At 24.5% G+C, this 17,965-nt stretch overlaps 1 protein-coding gene across 1 annotated transcript in view; it reads left to right on the top strand.

Annotated features, from left to right (window-relative positions):
* Positions 1-17,965, top strand: part of LOC111633991 — a 271,060-nt gene that overhangs the window by 119,021 nt on the left and 134,074 nt on the right. Inside the window, exon 9 of the mRNA XM_023378659.1 lies at positions 6,330-6,511. Within this exon, the coding sequence (XP_023234427.1) occupies positions 6,330-6,511 (182 nt within the window). The remainder of the gene's footprint in view (positions 1-6,329; positions 6,512-17,965) is intronic.

Consider the following 17,965-nt stretch of genomic DNA (forward strand, 5'->3'; position numbering starts at 1 on the left):
ATATATATATATATGTTTATAAATTATATTTATGACTATATTAAACTTATGATTAATTCAGGTTTGTAATTTATCAAATAATATGTTTGCAATTTGTAAATTACCTTTCGTATTAATATACAAAGTCTGTCAAAAAATATCTCGGATATTTCGAATTATTGGAAGCATTTTACTTTAAAAATAGCAAAATACTAAACAAAAATACATACGATTGCAAAAGTTATTGCGTTAAACCATAGCATCAATAAGTGTAATTGCTGCGATATTACAGAAGTAATAGTATACTTTCATGAAGGTAAATGCTTGCATCAAATGGGTACAAAGATAAAAATTGACAAATCAACAGTTTCTGTTATTATAAAAAGGAAAGTGGTAGCATTGAGCCAGGAAGATCGAAAACTAGCAGCTTCCGATCTCAAGTTCTGTAAAATTATCAGAGAAGATGAGCATCACTTTAGTAAACAAGTTATTAAAGAGGCTAAATATTTGCAGAAATTTCAATGTAAGTTTTATCAAGTGAAATAAGAGTGCAATATGTCAGCATGATAATGTAATGGTTATGTGTCAACATGTAAATTTTCTTTTCAAATTAAGTAAAACCTCTGTTAACTAAACCTCAAATGAAAAATTGACTAAAGTGAGAAAAGGATGATCAAAATTGGTTGCAGTGCAATAGTGGAACAGCATTGTTTTCAACAATAAAGCCAAGTTTGAGATTTGTATTGAAAGCCACAAAAACAAATTATCTAAAGAAAATACTGTAGTGTTTTAATCGTTCAACGAAGTTCCCAGAAAGCATTGTGTCATTATTGAGTTGTATGACTGCTTAACGTTTTGGCACTCTGCATTTTATGGATGGATCAGCGAATTCAGAAAAAAAAATATCGTCAGATCCTTTAAGAAAACTTTCTTCCATACTGGGAAAACCCGCAAAACTCAAATATAATTCTGCAACAAGGTTGATGCAAGTTCCCAAATTGTCAAACCGACAAAGGCACGGCTTGCAAATCACAAGATTAATGTGTTGAGTTGGTCATCTAGCAGTCTAGATCTTTTTCCCATTGGAAATGTATGGGGAAGATCTCAAAAAGCAGTGACTGATTTACGACAAAAAATTCAGGAAGTTTAGGATGGAAATATTCAAGATAAGTGTCAGACTCTTATTATTATAATGTAAGAACATGCAAATACAGTAATAAAGACAAAAGATAATATAACCAGATACTAATTAGCAGTGTCTGAAAGTATTTTCTGCCAATTCTAAATGTATCTAAAGTTCTTTTGGGAGTTCGAGAATTTATTTCTTTAAAATTAATAGAAGAATTTTGCATTTTTATTGCGTTATTTGTGTTAATAAAGGTCGTGGTTTAATATCCAACAATTTATGAAAACAAATTTGTTTGTTTGTTTTTTATATGTTAAAAATATAATGCACTTACAAACTGTATGAAATTTTTAATTTAAATTATATTTTAATTAATATTTAATAAATCTTAAATATTAAATCGAAGAGTTTTAATAAATTTTCTATAAAATTTTTCTAAAATTATTATTCATCTAACAATATAAAAATTTCAAATATATTTATTTCATTTCATTAAAATATATCACGAAATTAGACTCCAGCACAAAATCTAATTATTTATCGAATGAACATAAATGAAATGAATTAAAATCATGTAAAAAAAAATTTTTATCTCATTCGTTTATTTAACAAACTAATTCATTTGTATTTTGTAATTACTTATCAATACAAACATTTTTATTAATTAATAAAATAAGTGTAGACATTAGCAAATTAATATACTTTTTCATCAACAGATTTTCTCTTTTTTTAATTTAANGCCATTCATCGCCACCACAGATTTTCTCTTTTTTTAATTTAATTTGATTCTTTTATTGAGTGTAATTAAAAACTTAATAACTTATTTAAAATAATAACTGCGGTTACGTATATGTATTCGATTTCTTTACTAATTTTAAGTGTAATCATAGGAAGCCATTATTCAGTATTTACAAAAAAATCAATTCAAAACCGATGAAGATAATTAATATACATTAGTACTGTACTAACAAGGATCGTTAATTGTAATCGATCGAAATTAATTTTCCTGTTATATATAATTAACAGAGATTTGATTACGTGTCTTCGTCAGTTACAAAAGATTCGTCTGAGCATCTCTTCACAATTTTTTTAATTATTAAAATATTTTTACAAATAAGTAAATAAAGTATATTTTTTAAATCACGAAAATAGTCATATAATTCTATTTTATAAAGAAAACAATGATTATATCTTATAAAATCTTTTAATAAGATGCTTAAATAAGATTCAAATTCAATGCTCATTACTTAAATAATTTAATTCAGATTAAACAAACTAAACTGGAAAATAATTCATAAATTAGGCATGAAAGTTAATATAATTTTTATTTGAAAAGATGCGTGTAGTTAGTCAAAATTAAAGCATCTATTGATACAACATACTGTAGACACTTTTATTTATTTATAAAATTGGAGAATTAAAGCATGTAATTTTTATTATTTTATGAAGAAATAAATAAAATTTACTAAATGTTTCATTATGCAAATTAATTCTGAAGTATATGAAATTATTTTAGTATCGATCGACAGAGACAATTACTATCCTAAGGGCAAATATGATTAATATAAAAACAAGACTGGTAGTTTATAAATATCTACCTGTGTATGATCTTTTAGTATATATAGAATGAATTATTTTCTACATGTAATATTATTATAATGATATTTAGAATTCTATATTTTTGAAGGTAATAGGAAATTTCATTCAATCGAAGGAAGTTTTTATAATAGATTATGCAGTATTTCATATCCTTGATGGATTCATTGTTGAATTCTGATTGTAATAGAATAAAAGCTTTCTAATATCTCGAAAATGAATTTATCATGCATATAATTTATCATATTCAGCCTAAGCTAATAATAATAAACATTTCATGTAGCATAACATCATAGTGCATAGAAAATGAATCCATTAATTTTATATTATTAATATAAATCTCTGGATTATTTTCAAAAGAATAATAGAAAATTTTATTGCACATTATCAAATCATTCTTGTAATTTCTCTAAACAAAAATTTGTCATTTTGTAAATATTTTGTTTAAAATTTTCTTCAAAATATATAATAGATAATTCAAAGTAAAATTATTGTATCCTTATGCCCTTACATTCATACAATATAATAATACATTAGACAGTTAATGTTAAACAAAAGTCAACACCATAATGTTATTCTCACATAAATGATACATTAGAATTAATTTGTAATTCTAATTATTTTGTCTTTGAATTTACAGTTACTACAAATAACCTATAGATTCTCTTTTATCCTCTTTGGTAGCAAAAGTTGTGATGCGTGAATTAGAAGCTAATTTATTCAAAAGACTACTCACAATATAACTTCTCTTACTTTACTTTGAGATATATTGTTGTTCTTTTAGCTTGGGAAGAGTTGGATTAATTATTATTTAACTCGTTTTATTCGTTCATAATTCAATTTTTGAAGTAATCAAATTTACAACAGAAAAAGTGATTGAAGATATATTTAAAATACTTTGAAATTACAGATAATGCGTGAATCTAATAATTTTCATCATTATGGGTTGTGCCATAAACCGCATTCTAATGCCATACGTTTAAAAATTCATACTAGCATTAGAGTTTTCTCTAAGTAAATTTAATTATTTATTTAAAAGTAATAAAATCAAACGTAAAATTTTTCTCTGGATGTTCCTAGTTCTGTTAGTAACTAAATTATTTTCCATTTTCTTTGCCTTTTTTTTTAAAAAAAAATCTAAGTTTGGATAGTGAAACATATTCATTGGTCAGACTTAATTATTCTTCGTTGAGAATTTTGATCAATGATAAAAGATATTTTGATAGTTTTAGATCTGACAGTAATATAAAATGCCCTTAAATCCACAAGATTTTGATACATTTTACATAAAAGCAATAATAAAAAGTATTTCTATCGCATTAGAGAACATAAAACTGATATTTTTAAGAATAGATGTCCACCGAATTATCAAGCTGTCTCTGACTACAATGGAATATAGCTTTTATTTTCGTATCCAAAAGAAATCCCAAATATTTATTACCGTTTCTGGAAATTTTATTATGGCACGTTTGCAATAATATTACAGATAAATTAACTGACGTTTGATGTAAATTCTATCATCATCTATTCAATCCAATTTTCTTTTTACATCGATGATTAATTTATATCTTACATACTATTTTAGATGTAACAATCCATTTTAATTAGTAAATTAATGTGTTTTTTCTATATTCAATTATCAATTATTTAATAACTAATAATTTTTTTCGTAATTGTGTTAATTATAAATATCTTTATAATTTTTTTTGAAGTCAATTGTTTAAAATTTGAATAATTTGTATTAGAAATATACTAACATTTTTATTCCTTATAAATCGTAAAAGGCTTGAACTGTATTCAAGCTTGTTTTATTAAATTATTTATTATAATTTTATTAATATCAATAGAAATATTATATTTTATAAACATTTTTAATACGCTTCTCATCTAATTTTCTGAATAATTTTGTATATAAAAGGTGTGTCAAGTGATTTTAATATTTATTGAGATGATACAGAAATCTATAGGCATTTCATTTCTCTTTTCATATTATTCGATGAAATTGTCCGGAAGAAGAAATTAATTTTTTCTCTAGTTTTTTTTTATTGCACTTTAACGGAATTATTTCCACTTTAAATATTAAATTTCTGAACTAATTTAGATATTATCCTAAAAAATTTCTAAATTGTTTATGCAATAAGACAATAGACATTAAAACCTTACAATATATTTTATGAAAAATTTAAAATTAAATTTATAAAGCTGGTAAAACATCTCAATATCAAATATACAAAATATTAAGGATGTGATAGAATAATAAAATTTCTAATAGTAATATTTAGTTATTTATATATAATATTCAAGAAATCCAAAATGCATATATCAAAGTATTCAGTAAACACACGAATTATTGTATTTATATTTAATAGTAACTAATATTTCAAGAATTTATATACTATATTACGTAGAGTTTATGAAAAATTTATATTTGAGTGATATTCAGGAATAATTTTCTTTCTTTCTTTTTCAAATTTTATAATTATTGATTTTATGGTAACTATTTATTGATATGTTTGTAATAAAAAATAAATAGATTCTTCATAATAGAAAGAACAGAATATGATAATTTAGTTAACTCATCTTGGGCTTCTTTTGGACTTCAAGATTTTCATCAATGTGTATAATCCATCACTAATAAAAATGGAATTAGAACATCTCCAAATTTATTACTGTCTCAAATTGTGAAGTTGAATCTGTTATATTTTTTATGATTGAATTGCTGGATTGTTTAATTAATATCAAAATACTGTATGTACCCTACTGGGATCTTCTCTCTTCTTTTTCGTTCCCTCAGTTTCTTCCTTTCCTTAGCTTAAATCATTGAGTAGGCTCTACCCTAATAATGATATAAAAATATGAAAATGATTATTACAAACGATATTTTAATCATCATAAATCTAGAAATAATTTATTAATAAAACGTATTTTGAAATTTGATATTCGAGTTAAATATTTTCTGATAATTATTTGATAAAGTTTGTAATTTTTATTAATTAATCAATTCTATTTTAATGTTAAATTATTGAAATTGTTCTAAACAAACGTGAATTCTAAATGTTTGAAATTCTATTATGTAAATCCAGTTTATAATTAAAATATATTTATGATATTAATTTTAGGTTTTTTTTTGTTTTTTAAACCGAGGAGAAGATTTAAAACTAATCTTTATTTATTTTTATATAACTATAATTTACTAATCGAGACTTTAATTATTATTAATAAAGTTGCTAGTTTATTACTAAATTACGAACTTGATTCTCTGTGGAGTTATATATGGATCTCTGAGATCAAAATTGCAGTTCTCTTGGGTAATGAGACTTGAGATCTCAGTTAAACTATTCTTGCTGATGATAATTTCTTGATATGATAGAAGTATCTGAATAAATATTAATGAAACTTCTACTTGATACTGTTTTATTTATTTTATTATAATTGCAATGTGTTGATCGATGCTTTAATTTTGACAAAAATAATATATAAATATACTTCTATAATTATCTTTAAATTGTATTTTTGGAAATAAATATGTTTTACCACGAAAAAAAAAAAAACATATCCAAATTTAAAAAGAAAAATATTTTATAATGTATAACTTAATTTACTTTTAAGTTTATATATCTAATTACAGGTACCCCATTAGGTGGAAAATGCAATACACTTCCCATACCAAGTACAAATCGTCAAATGGCCCTTATTTCTGGTGGAATGGGAGGAAGTACATCGTCAGCAGGTGGAGACTCTCACCCTTCCATGTCTCAACAAACATCTGTAGATAGTACAGATTGCCGTATTTATCTGACATCTTCCGAGGTAAGAATCATAATATTACTTCTACCAGTTTAAAGTTTTAGTTATAATAGTTATCAAGTTTCCCTCTCGTATAAGAAAGTAATGAAAAGTTATCTCAAATTTTAAATTGAAAGGAATTTTCTATTCATTCAATTCGTTCTATTGACGGATATATTTAAATCTGAACTATATCTTTAATAATGAAAAAAATAAATCGTATAATCTTTTATAAAAGAACTTTACCATGTAATATATCAGGATTCAAATTTTATTATTCAGGTATCCGAAACTAGATTATTTTCTATCATAGATTCAATTTGATTTGAATAGTGATAATTATAATTCGAATTTCGCATGAACTTAAAATTAAAATTAAAAAAATATTCTCAGAATTTTTCTACTTAAACACATTTTTATATTCTTGATGAACATCGGTAACATTAATCAAAGAGAAGTTTTTAGTCATTTCTTCTGAAACATCTGTTCATTTTCGGTTGGAATATTTTATATTTTAACACTAAAGAATCCGTTTTCTTCCTTACTTAGTATTGTATAAGTTTCCTAGCTATTATATATTAGACTTTGTGTGTCTTTATTTTAAATTTTACTAATTGATTATTGATAGTTTTAAAATTATATAAGATTTTATATATCCTACTTCTTCTATATTTAAATTTCTTAATTACTTTCAGTAATAAATTGAACATGATTATGTATAATTAATATCAAGAACTAAACAAGAAATGAATTGAATTACTACCACCAAATCAATAAACTAATATTTTAGTACACGTATTTCATTATATTCATTTATCATTACAATATCAGAAATCTCTTTTGTAAATATTTTAAGTTAATGTTTGATGTAGAATGATTTCAATAATTGAAATTATTATAAGGAAATTGTATGAAATTTTGAATGAAATTAATTATTGTACGGGTAGTTTTCAGGAAGTAATTTCAACGTTTCAGTAATAATACATTTTAAATTGAAGAATTGAAATGGTAAATTAATAGGCCTATATATATATATTTTTTATTATATATTCAATTAAGTTTATTTCTAACTTTGTTTATTGTTACAGTAATATAAAAATAACTTTGCTCACAATTAACTTTAATATTAACAATAATATATTTTATAAATTATTTTAATAATAAAAATAAATGTTATGAGTTTATTTTTATATTGCCGAAACACGATTTAATTTATCATTATTGTATTTAAAAATTTCGGATTGAGGAAATTTAATAAAATCCCATTAATTTCTATTCTTTACTTTGAAACGATTGGATTAAGTAATTACGTGCTGGTATTGTTTAATACATCGGTGATTTAGTTTGTTTTTCTACATTTTGATTTATTTTTTAAATTTGTAATAAAGGAGTTTAGGCAAGATTTAATCGAATTATAGACAATTATTCAGTATATATACATATATTTATTATTATTAATTAACATAAAGTTTAACTATTGAAGTAAAAAAGGGGCTTAATTATATAAAACATATATTTTTAGTTTTATTCACTTTATGCATATTAAATTATATGGCAATAGCGAAACTTCGATTCTAATGATAAATCTCAATTTCTTTTTTTAAACTAAACGTCATAGAATGGCTATTTCGCTAATCGACTGTATCAAATGATGGAATCGATTGGCGAAATGTTGGGATTTTTCTTAAAAATTGATAGATAGGTTTTCTTTATAAAAATCTAAAAATGCCAAACTTTTTACACTAGTGTTTGTGATTTCAAAAGTTTTACGATAAAAAGTTTATTTCGTGATATAATTTGATTCCTCGAAGAATTTCAATTTTACAGATGATATCGTATATTCAAATTTCAACGTAAAGGAAATTATACTTGCTAAAAATAATATTAAAAAAAGTCTTAAAAACTTCTACTGTTTTTTTATAATTAAAAGAGAATTAAAATAGATAAATAATATTTGCAATATGAATAAAAATCGGTCAATAATTATCGTCATATTTTTAATGTTTTTATTAATTATAAAAAAATTTTCTTGTGTTTATATGAAAATTTATTTGTTCAAATTGTATGATCTTCATTTGTTGTATTTATGTTTACAGTAGAATATATTCTAATTTTTCAAATGATTGAATTACTGTACTTATATAGCCATTAATTTATACGACTTTTTTAGTATTTCCTGTTTAAATTACTTTTTTATTATTCACTTTCGTGCCTGTTACACTTTATTCTTACCTATTTGATAATTCTATATTAATGTCATAGCTTTTGCTGTTCTTGCTGTTTTTTTATTTTTGATTAGAGTTTTTTTTTCTAAATTTAATTTAGTTCTTTTGTAATGTAAATACATTAGTATCGTACTGTACGTTTATTACAGTATAAGAAGTTTTGCTCTATTAAATCTAAAACACTAAGTAAACCAAATTCCGGCTATAATTTCTGTAAGATTTATTGAATAACTTTATATTTCTTACAGTTAGTTCTGTGCTTCGATCGTTTCATAATTTTACTTTTAATCCTGTACAGAAACCTGTACAGATACTGTACAGGTGTATGTTTAGTGACGTGTAGTGCATCGTGTAATGAATATTATAAAAATTATTACGTATACGTCTATATTTGAAATTAATCTGTTATATCATAAAAGCACAGCTATATCAAAAATATATAGTAGAGTTAATTGAAATGTTTACATGAATTACCTATGACTCAATAATTTTATAATACATGTAACTAGCGTACCTATTGAAAATACCGAAGAGTGTGCGCTCTTTCTATGATACTATACTAGCCTAATACATCACGAAAAGAGGTATAATGAAAAGTCTTTAACTCTATTGTTAAAGAGTACTGATACACCGGACTCTTATCTTCCCAATGTAAAATATATTAAATAAAATAAAAATTAATTTATCTGCAGGAAGAACGTTGGCCTATTAATCTAGGTTTCAGCAACAGTATTGTCTGCATCCGTTTAAATGTGCTTTCTTGTTGATAGCGGTAAAAGGAATAACTCTTCCTCTACTTTCTTAATATTTCTCTGCTCTTTTAAGAATGTTACCATAATCTTGAAAAATTGTGTATGGATGTTCAACTCTTTTACAACAGTAACACTAAAAATACTTCAATCCCAGGCTTGAGAATATCTACACTTACTTCAAACATTTATTTGTTTCAATTATGTTTATAACTTTGATAAGATATAAGTTTTATCTATTACTAATTCGACTTTCCAACTTTCATTTTGGATATTTAGTGTACTGTACACTTCAGAATATAAATGATAGCATTAACTATGTCTGAAAGTTTTTCGCCACTGAGATTTTAAGATTTGAATTTGCACTAATTCATTTATATTAATTTTTATTCATAAAATTACAGTATTTTTTCATTAATTTATTGTTATTATTTTGAATTTTTGCGCCCCAAACTCTTGCGCTCTTATCCTGGATTTAGTGGACCTAATGTGAAATCTGCCACTGGTTTAAATGTTACTTTCTTCAGTGGAACAAACATTTTTGGTCGTCATTTTCTGAAGAAAGCATATGATTTGACGAATGACAAAATTCTTTAATCTTCGATAAATCCAAATAAATATTTAATTTGTTGCATTAAAATATATAATTTTTTTTTCGTGTTTTATAGCGATATTTAGCGGATCAAGAAACACAAATTACATTATTTTACAGCGATTTGTTGTTATAATGAGAGTTTATTAAAAAAAAAATTACCCCATCCTTATTTAACAATGTCAAAACAAAATAACATGTAGTGTTATTAAACTCCTTAGCACAAGATTTAAGTGATTTTATTGCATATTATTTTTACATTAAATGTTAAACATCAAAATCCAAACTTGAATCTTCCTAGACAAAAATGAACTAAATAAAACAAATTAATTTTAAATTATAATTGCAGCTCACTAGTGGCCGAGTAGATAAAACTACTAAACATTAGTAGTTGGTCGTGGATTTGTTCTTTGCCAACGTGGAGTTTTCCAGGTTTTCTTCACGTTAGTAACACCTAAATAGGACTCAGTTTTCCATAAAAAAAAACCACCCGGGAGGTTGCCGCATACGAATAAAAGCTAAACCTAAAATGTAATTTCTTAAAGAGAATGCTTTTTGTAATTATTTTTAATAAGTGTAATTTGCAATACTAAGACAAGCAGTAAGAATGTTTCCTAGAAACTATATAGGGATGGTTTAGTGTTGTAAATTCAAAAGTAAAAGTTACAATTACTTTTAACTGGTAAGATCAGGTTATGGCAGATTCGTGTACAGATTTACCATAATTTATAATTTCTTGAAAAATCTATAAATGATAGATTACAGTCAAGAAAATGCCCCCAAAAAAAGCGCTAAATTGCTCTAGAAAAAATATTAAAACTGATTTATTTCGTCGTTCAAATGTTATGAAGAAAGTTTGCTGAAAAGGTAAACAATATAAAAATGATAATTAATTTTTAGAGCTAACTTTAGGCTCTAAAATACCAAAACAACTAAATCTGTCTCTCGTTTTATTAATGCCCCTATTGAGTGCAAGTAACGTTCATGGTAAAATCGCTATATTAAGGGAATAGGGCCTACCAAATTTTATCGAAAAGGAAAATACTGTGTATTCTACGAGAGGAATGCAGTAAAAAAAAAAATGTATCGCTAAATAGAGATTTATCGCAGTAGAAGATATCGTTCAATCGAGAGAAGTTTACATTAAGTTAATACGAATTGCTTAGGGAACTACTGTATATTTTTTATCATTATGGAGGGATTTATCGTTATATCGATAACCGCCGTGCCAAGATTTGACCGTATATTCTGTTTATTGAGATTATTTTAAAAGAAAAGAAAAATTAATTGCATTGGCAGAAAAAAATTAAAAAAAAATTATATTCTCGTTAGCAAAAGATAAAGAACATTAATTAGCATTAAAATCTTTCTATAAGTATATAATTTATGTAATCGTTTATAATGCAAAAAAACTTTTAATGATAATAATCTCAATCCATTTTACTACATTAAGACGAAATTGGACATATACGATATATATCTTAAATTATTTATGTAATTTAATATAAAAATAGATTGAAGTTATTTATAAATATTTTGATTAACATTTATTTAAATATTTATATAAAATTCTTATCACAAAATAACCATATATATAATAATAATAAGTAATTGTTCGAGTATTGTCCTGTATAAGAACAGATGTCTCGTTTCAATATGATTGATGACATAATTTTATGTATATGAATAGAAAGAATTATTTACTTAAAGATTCGGATCTACATTTCCATGTAATTTTTTTACAAATTAATCGAGAAAATATATATTTTACAGACTTAAATTTTTGTTTTATAATTGTGTCTAAACTATATTTGAAAAAAATTTCAGAATAAAACGCTATTAAATAATTGACAAATTACTGAGATATGTAATTTTGTTCACAATGAATTAACTGAATAAATATTTTTACTTAATATAGTAAAACCTGTATAAACTAGAATCACACAATACCGAATATTTTTTTCCGTTTAGGCAGGTTTCCTTTTCATTCAAGTTCCGCTTTGGACAGGTTTTACTGTAGTTGTAATATTCCTGTATACGTATCAGTATTTGAACAGCTTATAATCAAACTTGTTTAACAATACAAGTCGACCCCCCGTAACACTGTTGATTATTCCGTTTTATATGAATTCCATGTTGTACGAGTCACTTAGATTTTACAAATACGTGTGCCGGGCTGTGAACGGCTCGCGTATTTGTAAAATCTAAGTGACTCGTACAACATGGAATTCATATAAAATGGAATTATCAACAGTGTTATAGGGGGGTCGACTGGTATTTTTTGTTACGGTAGTTTGAGTAGTCACAGATGTCCACATTAAATTATTTACCACAAACTCGAATTAAAGTATTTTCAAATTGTAGAAATAAAACTAAATGTAAAAGTAATCAGTTAAATTATATCTTTTATTGAAAATGCATTAATTTATTTTATACATAATGCATTAATGTATTTTCAATGATGTAAAAAAAGAATGATTTCACTGAATATGTAGAATTAATGTTATTTACAGGAGGTAATAACGTTATGGCTACCGATAAATCCTGTCATTATTAACGATAGTGATCATAATGCTCAAAGCTATTGATTAACTGATATGCTGGCCATCAGTATTAATTTAATAATCACCAGTGCAGTATTTTGAACTGCTTTATTTAGTGTGATTAGCTTACATGAGCCTTCCTTCATCACTATTCTACGTATTGTTTGGAGGAATTGTAGATGATAACTGGCTCCATCTTGGATTAATGTTATCGCAATCACAATTTATACTGAACTTTTTCGAATAAAAATCTTATATATCGAAGTCGATATTTACAAATATTTAATGCAGATTTATTCATTTATTTATTGTGAATTATTATAATATAGATTTTTTTTTTAATTAGATAGTATGTTATTAATATACTAATATACTAACATAAGAGTTTGTTTAGATATATCTATAGGATTATTTAGAATTTTTCCATAAAGATTTTTAAACTAAAGGTATTAAAATTTCGTCAAAAAATAACAATAATTTACATATTTAATGAAATAATTATTCAACAAATTTATTAGATTATTTAAGAAATTTCAGAATTAGATATGCTTTTATATGTGAGATTTTTATTTCGTAAATTCGTATAAGATTTTTGCTCCACAGGTTTTATACATTGAGAATGATTGACACAGTACTAGAGTGATTGCAGAACAATTACGGAGTTTGCTATGTCGATGTAGGTCTATCAATTTTTCAATCGTATACAACAGATATTGACCATTTCAACTGTAATCGTTCTTTGTGATTGATGACTTATCTATCACTATCTGAGAACTTTTTCAAAACTACTCCGATTGTTCTGTATCCTTGTCTGTAATAAAAATAACCTGTGAGGACAGAAGTGACGATTTTTCATCTAAGCGAATGTATTCAAAATTCTCATATAATCTATAATTATTCAGAATATTATTTAACGCGAGGATAAATAATAGTTGAAGTGATCTCGATATACATTGTATACGAACAAAGAAAGCACCTAAATTAAATTCTTAATCAGAGAAATTATAAATTATTAATATTTTCTGGAATAATTTGACATTTTGGGAATAAATTCTATCCCACATTTGTAAATATTTAAATAATAAAAAATTTTATTGTTTCTTATACAGTCGATCCCCTATAACACTATTGATTTTTTCCGTTTTATATGAATTTCATGTTTTACGAGTCACTTAGATTTTACAAATACGTGAGCCGTTCATAGTTCGGCACACGTATTTGTAAAATCTAAGTGACTCGTACAACATGAAATTCATATAAAACGGAAAAATCAACAGTGTTATAGGGGGGTCGACTGTATTTGAGGAAAGAATGAAAATTTTTCGTTGAATAAAAATATTTATTAACAAATGAAAGAGAAAGGGGAGAGAGAGGGAAAAAAATGATTCTGTATCAGAAATCTTTCATCACCTTTACAAATTAGTTACAGATACAGTTACAGAATAAATGAGATATATTAAAGAATTCAGAATATTTGGAATTACTCAGCAGATGAGATGGAGTAATTGAGAAATGATGCATCATTCGTTATCATACGACTATTACATGTACACTTCTCCAAAATAAATACAGAATTTATTAAAATATTTCATTATTATACGTTAATTAATAATAGGTGTATGTAAGATAATTATAAAATTTACTTTAATATAACATTCATTTAAATTTTATTATTAATTTCTTCACGTAATAATTTCAAGAAAAATTTGGAATAAATTATTTACTTATTAAATTTATCACAAGCATAAGAATTAAATTGTTAACAATTTATTTTATATCAGACAATAGTTAAAGTCATATAATCTTACATTCAAAAGATTACAATAGAAGTTTATAAAGAACGAATAATGTATTAAATTTATTGTTTTTAAAGTGTTTAGTATTTAGTGTTTAGAGCCGAAAAATTGTAAATATAGACCTTATATATATATATATATATAATCACTATAAACAAAATTAGAGTACAGTACATTTTTTGTTTATTCGATATCGTTTCGATCTATATAGACAAACGAGTCTGTCAACGCTGATATTGTTTTTCAATATTGTTATTGAAATGTAATACTGAAGAACAATGTTACAAAAATAATCGAAAATTTTTATCGGAAAAATTTTTAAAAAAAATCTCGCTATGATGTCAATATTAGTTACGAAATTTTAGAGCATCGTGATTTTAAAAATTAAGAAAATGATGTAATTTAATCATAAAAATACCAATCACTAATCTTCTCTGGCATTTCTGAATTTGATCGTATTCTTTTCAATGTCTTTCAGAAATAAATCGTGTCAATAATTTCAAAACAAGAAAGATGTAGTAAAATTAGTAAATAAAGAGAAAATTTTACTAATAGAGTTTTTTTTAAAATATTAATCTATTATAAAATTGATTTCTTTCATTGCTTTTTACTTCCTGATGCGTTTAGAGAGACCTCCCAAGAGAAAAAAAAAAGGGTGGAGTCCATCCGAAGTGAATAAAATTAGAATCCTTCTAATGATGCGCTTCTTTGCCATCAAGACACTATAAATCTGGTTACTTTTTGTACTTTATGTGCCAATATACCATCTGATAGCATTAGTGGCATTACGTATATGTATCTGTATCTGTTATGGGTTCGACTGGATCGGAATACGATCACCCTACATAAGGTATTGAGATAGAAATATCTCTTCGAACATAATATGAGAATGTAGTTGATGTAGTCTACATTCGATGCCGAATGCCTCAAACTGCAAAGTATCTTACAACGTTATCATCCATCAAATTAGAAAATTGATTATTAGAAAGAATAACTAAATGCAAAAAGACATACGTTTTGATTTGTCAAAATGAAATTTGAGATAATTCACATGGTTTTTAAAATTATATCATGCTAATTAAGGAAGTTGTTATTGGTTTAAGCTTAATTAATATTATATACAATAGACTATATAATATTAATTAATATTGTTAATTATAATTTATAGTAAACAAGCTAAAATGTTCGATTTTATTATAGAATTTTCTATTTTATTATTATAATATTTATTTTTAGGAAATGTTCGTTGAATTAACACAACATATAAAAATATCCTATATTAAATCAATGAGAGATCATAGACTCTATACTGTAAAAATATTTTTCAGAATTTATTTTTTATCCAACTATTATCTAACAAAGGAATGGCTGGAACCGCCCTTGGGTGGATGTCATCGAAGAGTATTTATTATCTGGTTCAAACAGATAGAGAACATATTGAATAATGAGCATGGCATTGTTTGACCTTTGGATGGGAATCTCGATACCCCTAGGGATGTAAACCTTCTTGATTATAACCGAACCTCGCCTTATGATTGTTAAGAAGATCGAAATAAATTTTAGACTATTAACAAGCTTTAGTTTTCTTATAATTTTAATCATTCTTTTTCTTGAAAAAGTATCAATATTTGCATAAATCTTGAAGATATATTTATACAGTAAATGTGTTTTTGTTTGCATAAAACTTTACATTATTGTGCTAGATATTTTAGTCTATTCAGCTAAATTTCTATAAAATAAATGTTGTTTTTTTAGTTTTTAAACAAAACTTTTTACGTAAGAAATAATATTTTTCGATTATCATAAAAAACCCAATTTATCTCAAAAAATAAAAGAGAAATTTAAAGTTTTTATTATCTAAATATGTGTGTGTTTCTGCTATTTTCTATTTCTTGTTTCGGTTATTCTGATTATAAGATGAATAACTGTTTGCTGTTCGAGGAAATTATTTACTTAGCAAAATAAACTCTATCTTTTCTTATCAATTATTATCTAATTTGATCAACAGATATTAGATATTTTAGTTGCGTTAAGTGTTGAGTCGAAACATAAAATTTCGACTATGTTAAGCAAATGTTTTAACATTTGATTATGGCATTGATTTTAGTTCGCTTATGAGGAAATTAATAATATCGGTTTTGAACTTAATTTTTTAAATCGTTCCGAAAATAGAACATTGATATTTTCGAACTACAACTTAAATTCATTCATTGTTCATACACAATTAAAAAATTGAACAATTCAAATCTTCTTAAAACGGTGAGCTGAAATTTATTCTTTGCAGAAATTTTAGATTAGAGATAATTAAAATTTTAATTACGAATTTTACTGTTTACTTTTTATGGATTGTAGTTAAAGATTTCGGTTAAAGAAAACTCGTTTTTTTTATTAAAGTATATCCATTTTGTATATGTTAAACATTGTTTTATATTGAATCTTTCTTATGAACGTATATCTTAATCGCAAGTGTTGTTGATACATTTCTTTCATCAAAACTACATCTAGAAAATTTTAAAACAAAAAGAAAGTATTCATTAAGAACTTCTAAATATTTAAACTATAAAAAAAAGTATATTATCTAAATATAGCTATTCTCTCATATATTTTCACGATACTTAAAAATAATATATATTCTCTTTTACACAATCTTTCATACGAGAGGGGGGAAAAAAAACTCTACCGATTTTTTCGTTTTATGTGATGCCAATATCGATCTTTCATTTTTCATAAAAGTTTTTGCTTACTTTCTATCAAAACTAGTTATAAAATATCAAAAGTAATTACGTATTATCAGAATAGCCATTTTTAACAGATTCAAACGTCATTCCTACCCATTCATTTTTCCACAGAAAATTCTCATTTGACCGTAATAAAATTTAAAGTAAAAATATTTGATATTCATTCTTTAAATAAAAAAAAACTGGAAAAGTTTTGTATTAGTCGACATAAATTAAAAAAAAATTATCTTCGAATCATTGTATCATTTAAAAAGTACAAAAAGTGAATGTATATTTCCCTCTACATCACAAATTAAAATGAACAAAAATATTTATTTTCAAACATAAAATATAAATTTTCCTCGTCCCTTTCATAAATTACTTTGTATAATTACTTCTAGATTATTTTAAATGATACTTTTTCAACTTTTAAAATAAAGTAAAATAATAATAATAATAATAATAAACTGCCGTTTACTTGCTAATTTTAAGTTCATTAATAGGTTTTGATATCTACTTACTAAAATTAACTGATGATTTCTAGCCTTTTATCGAGTTCAATAAGATTTAAAAATTCAATAATCATGACTTTTATGAATACATAATTTTTTAAAAGTAGCCTACTTTTCGGTATAATCTAAATTTGGAAATTATACAAATGTGGGATTAAAAGTAACTGCAGTTCAAAACTCATTTGACATACTTCGTAATTAATAACAGTTTAAAATAAAATGAATATTCAAGAAATTACTTTCTAACGATTTTTACGAACATATCAGCTTATTACTTCAATCCCAGGCTTGAGAATATCTACACTTACTTCAAACATTTATTTGTTTCAATTATGTTTATAACT

This window comes from Centruroides sculpturatus, unplaced genomic scaffold, assembly GCF_000671375.1.
Source record: "Centruroides sculpturatus isolate CEXI.00-Female unplaced genomic scaffold, Cexi_2.0 scaffold679, whole genome shotgun sequence".
Taxonomy (NCBI): Eukaryota; Metazoa; Arthropoda; class Arachnida; order Scorpiones; family Buthidae; genus Centruroides; species Centruroides sculpturatus.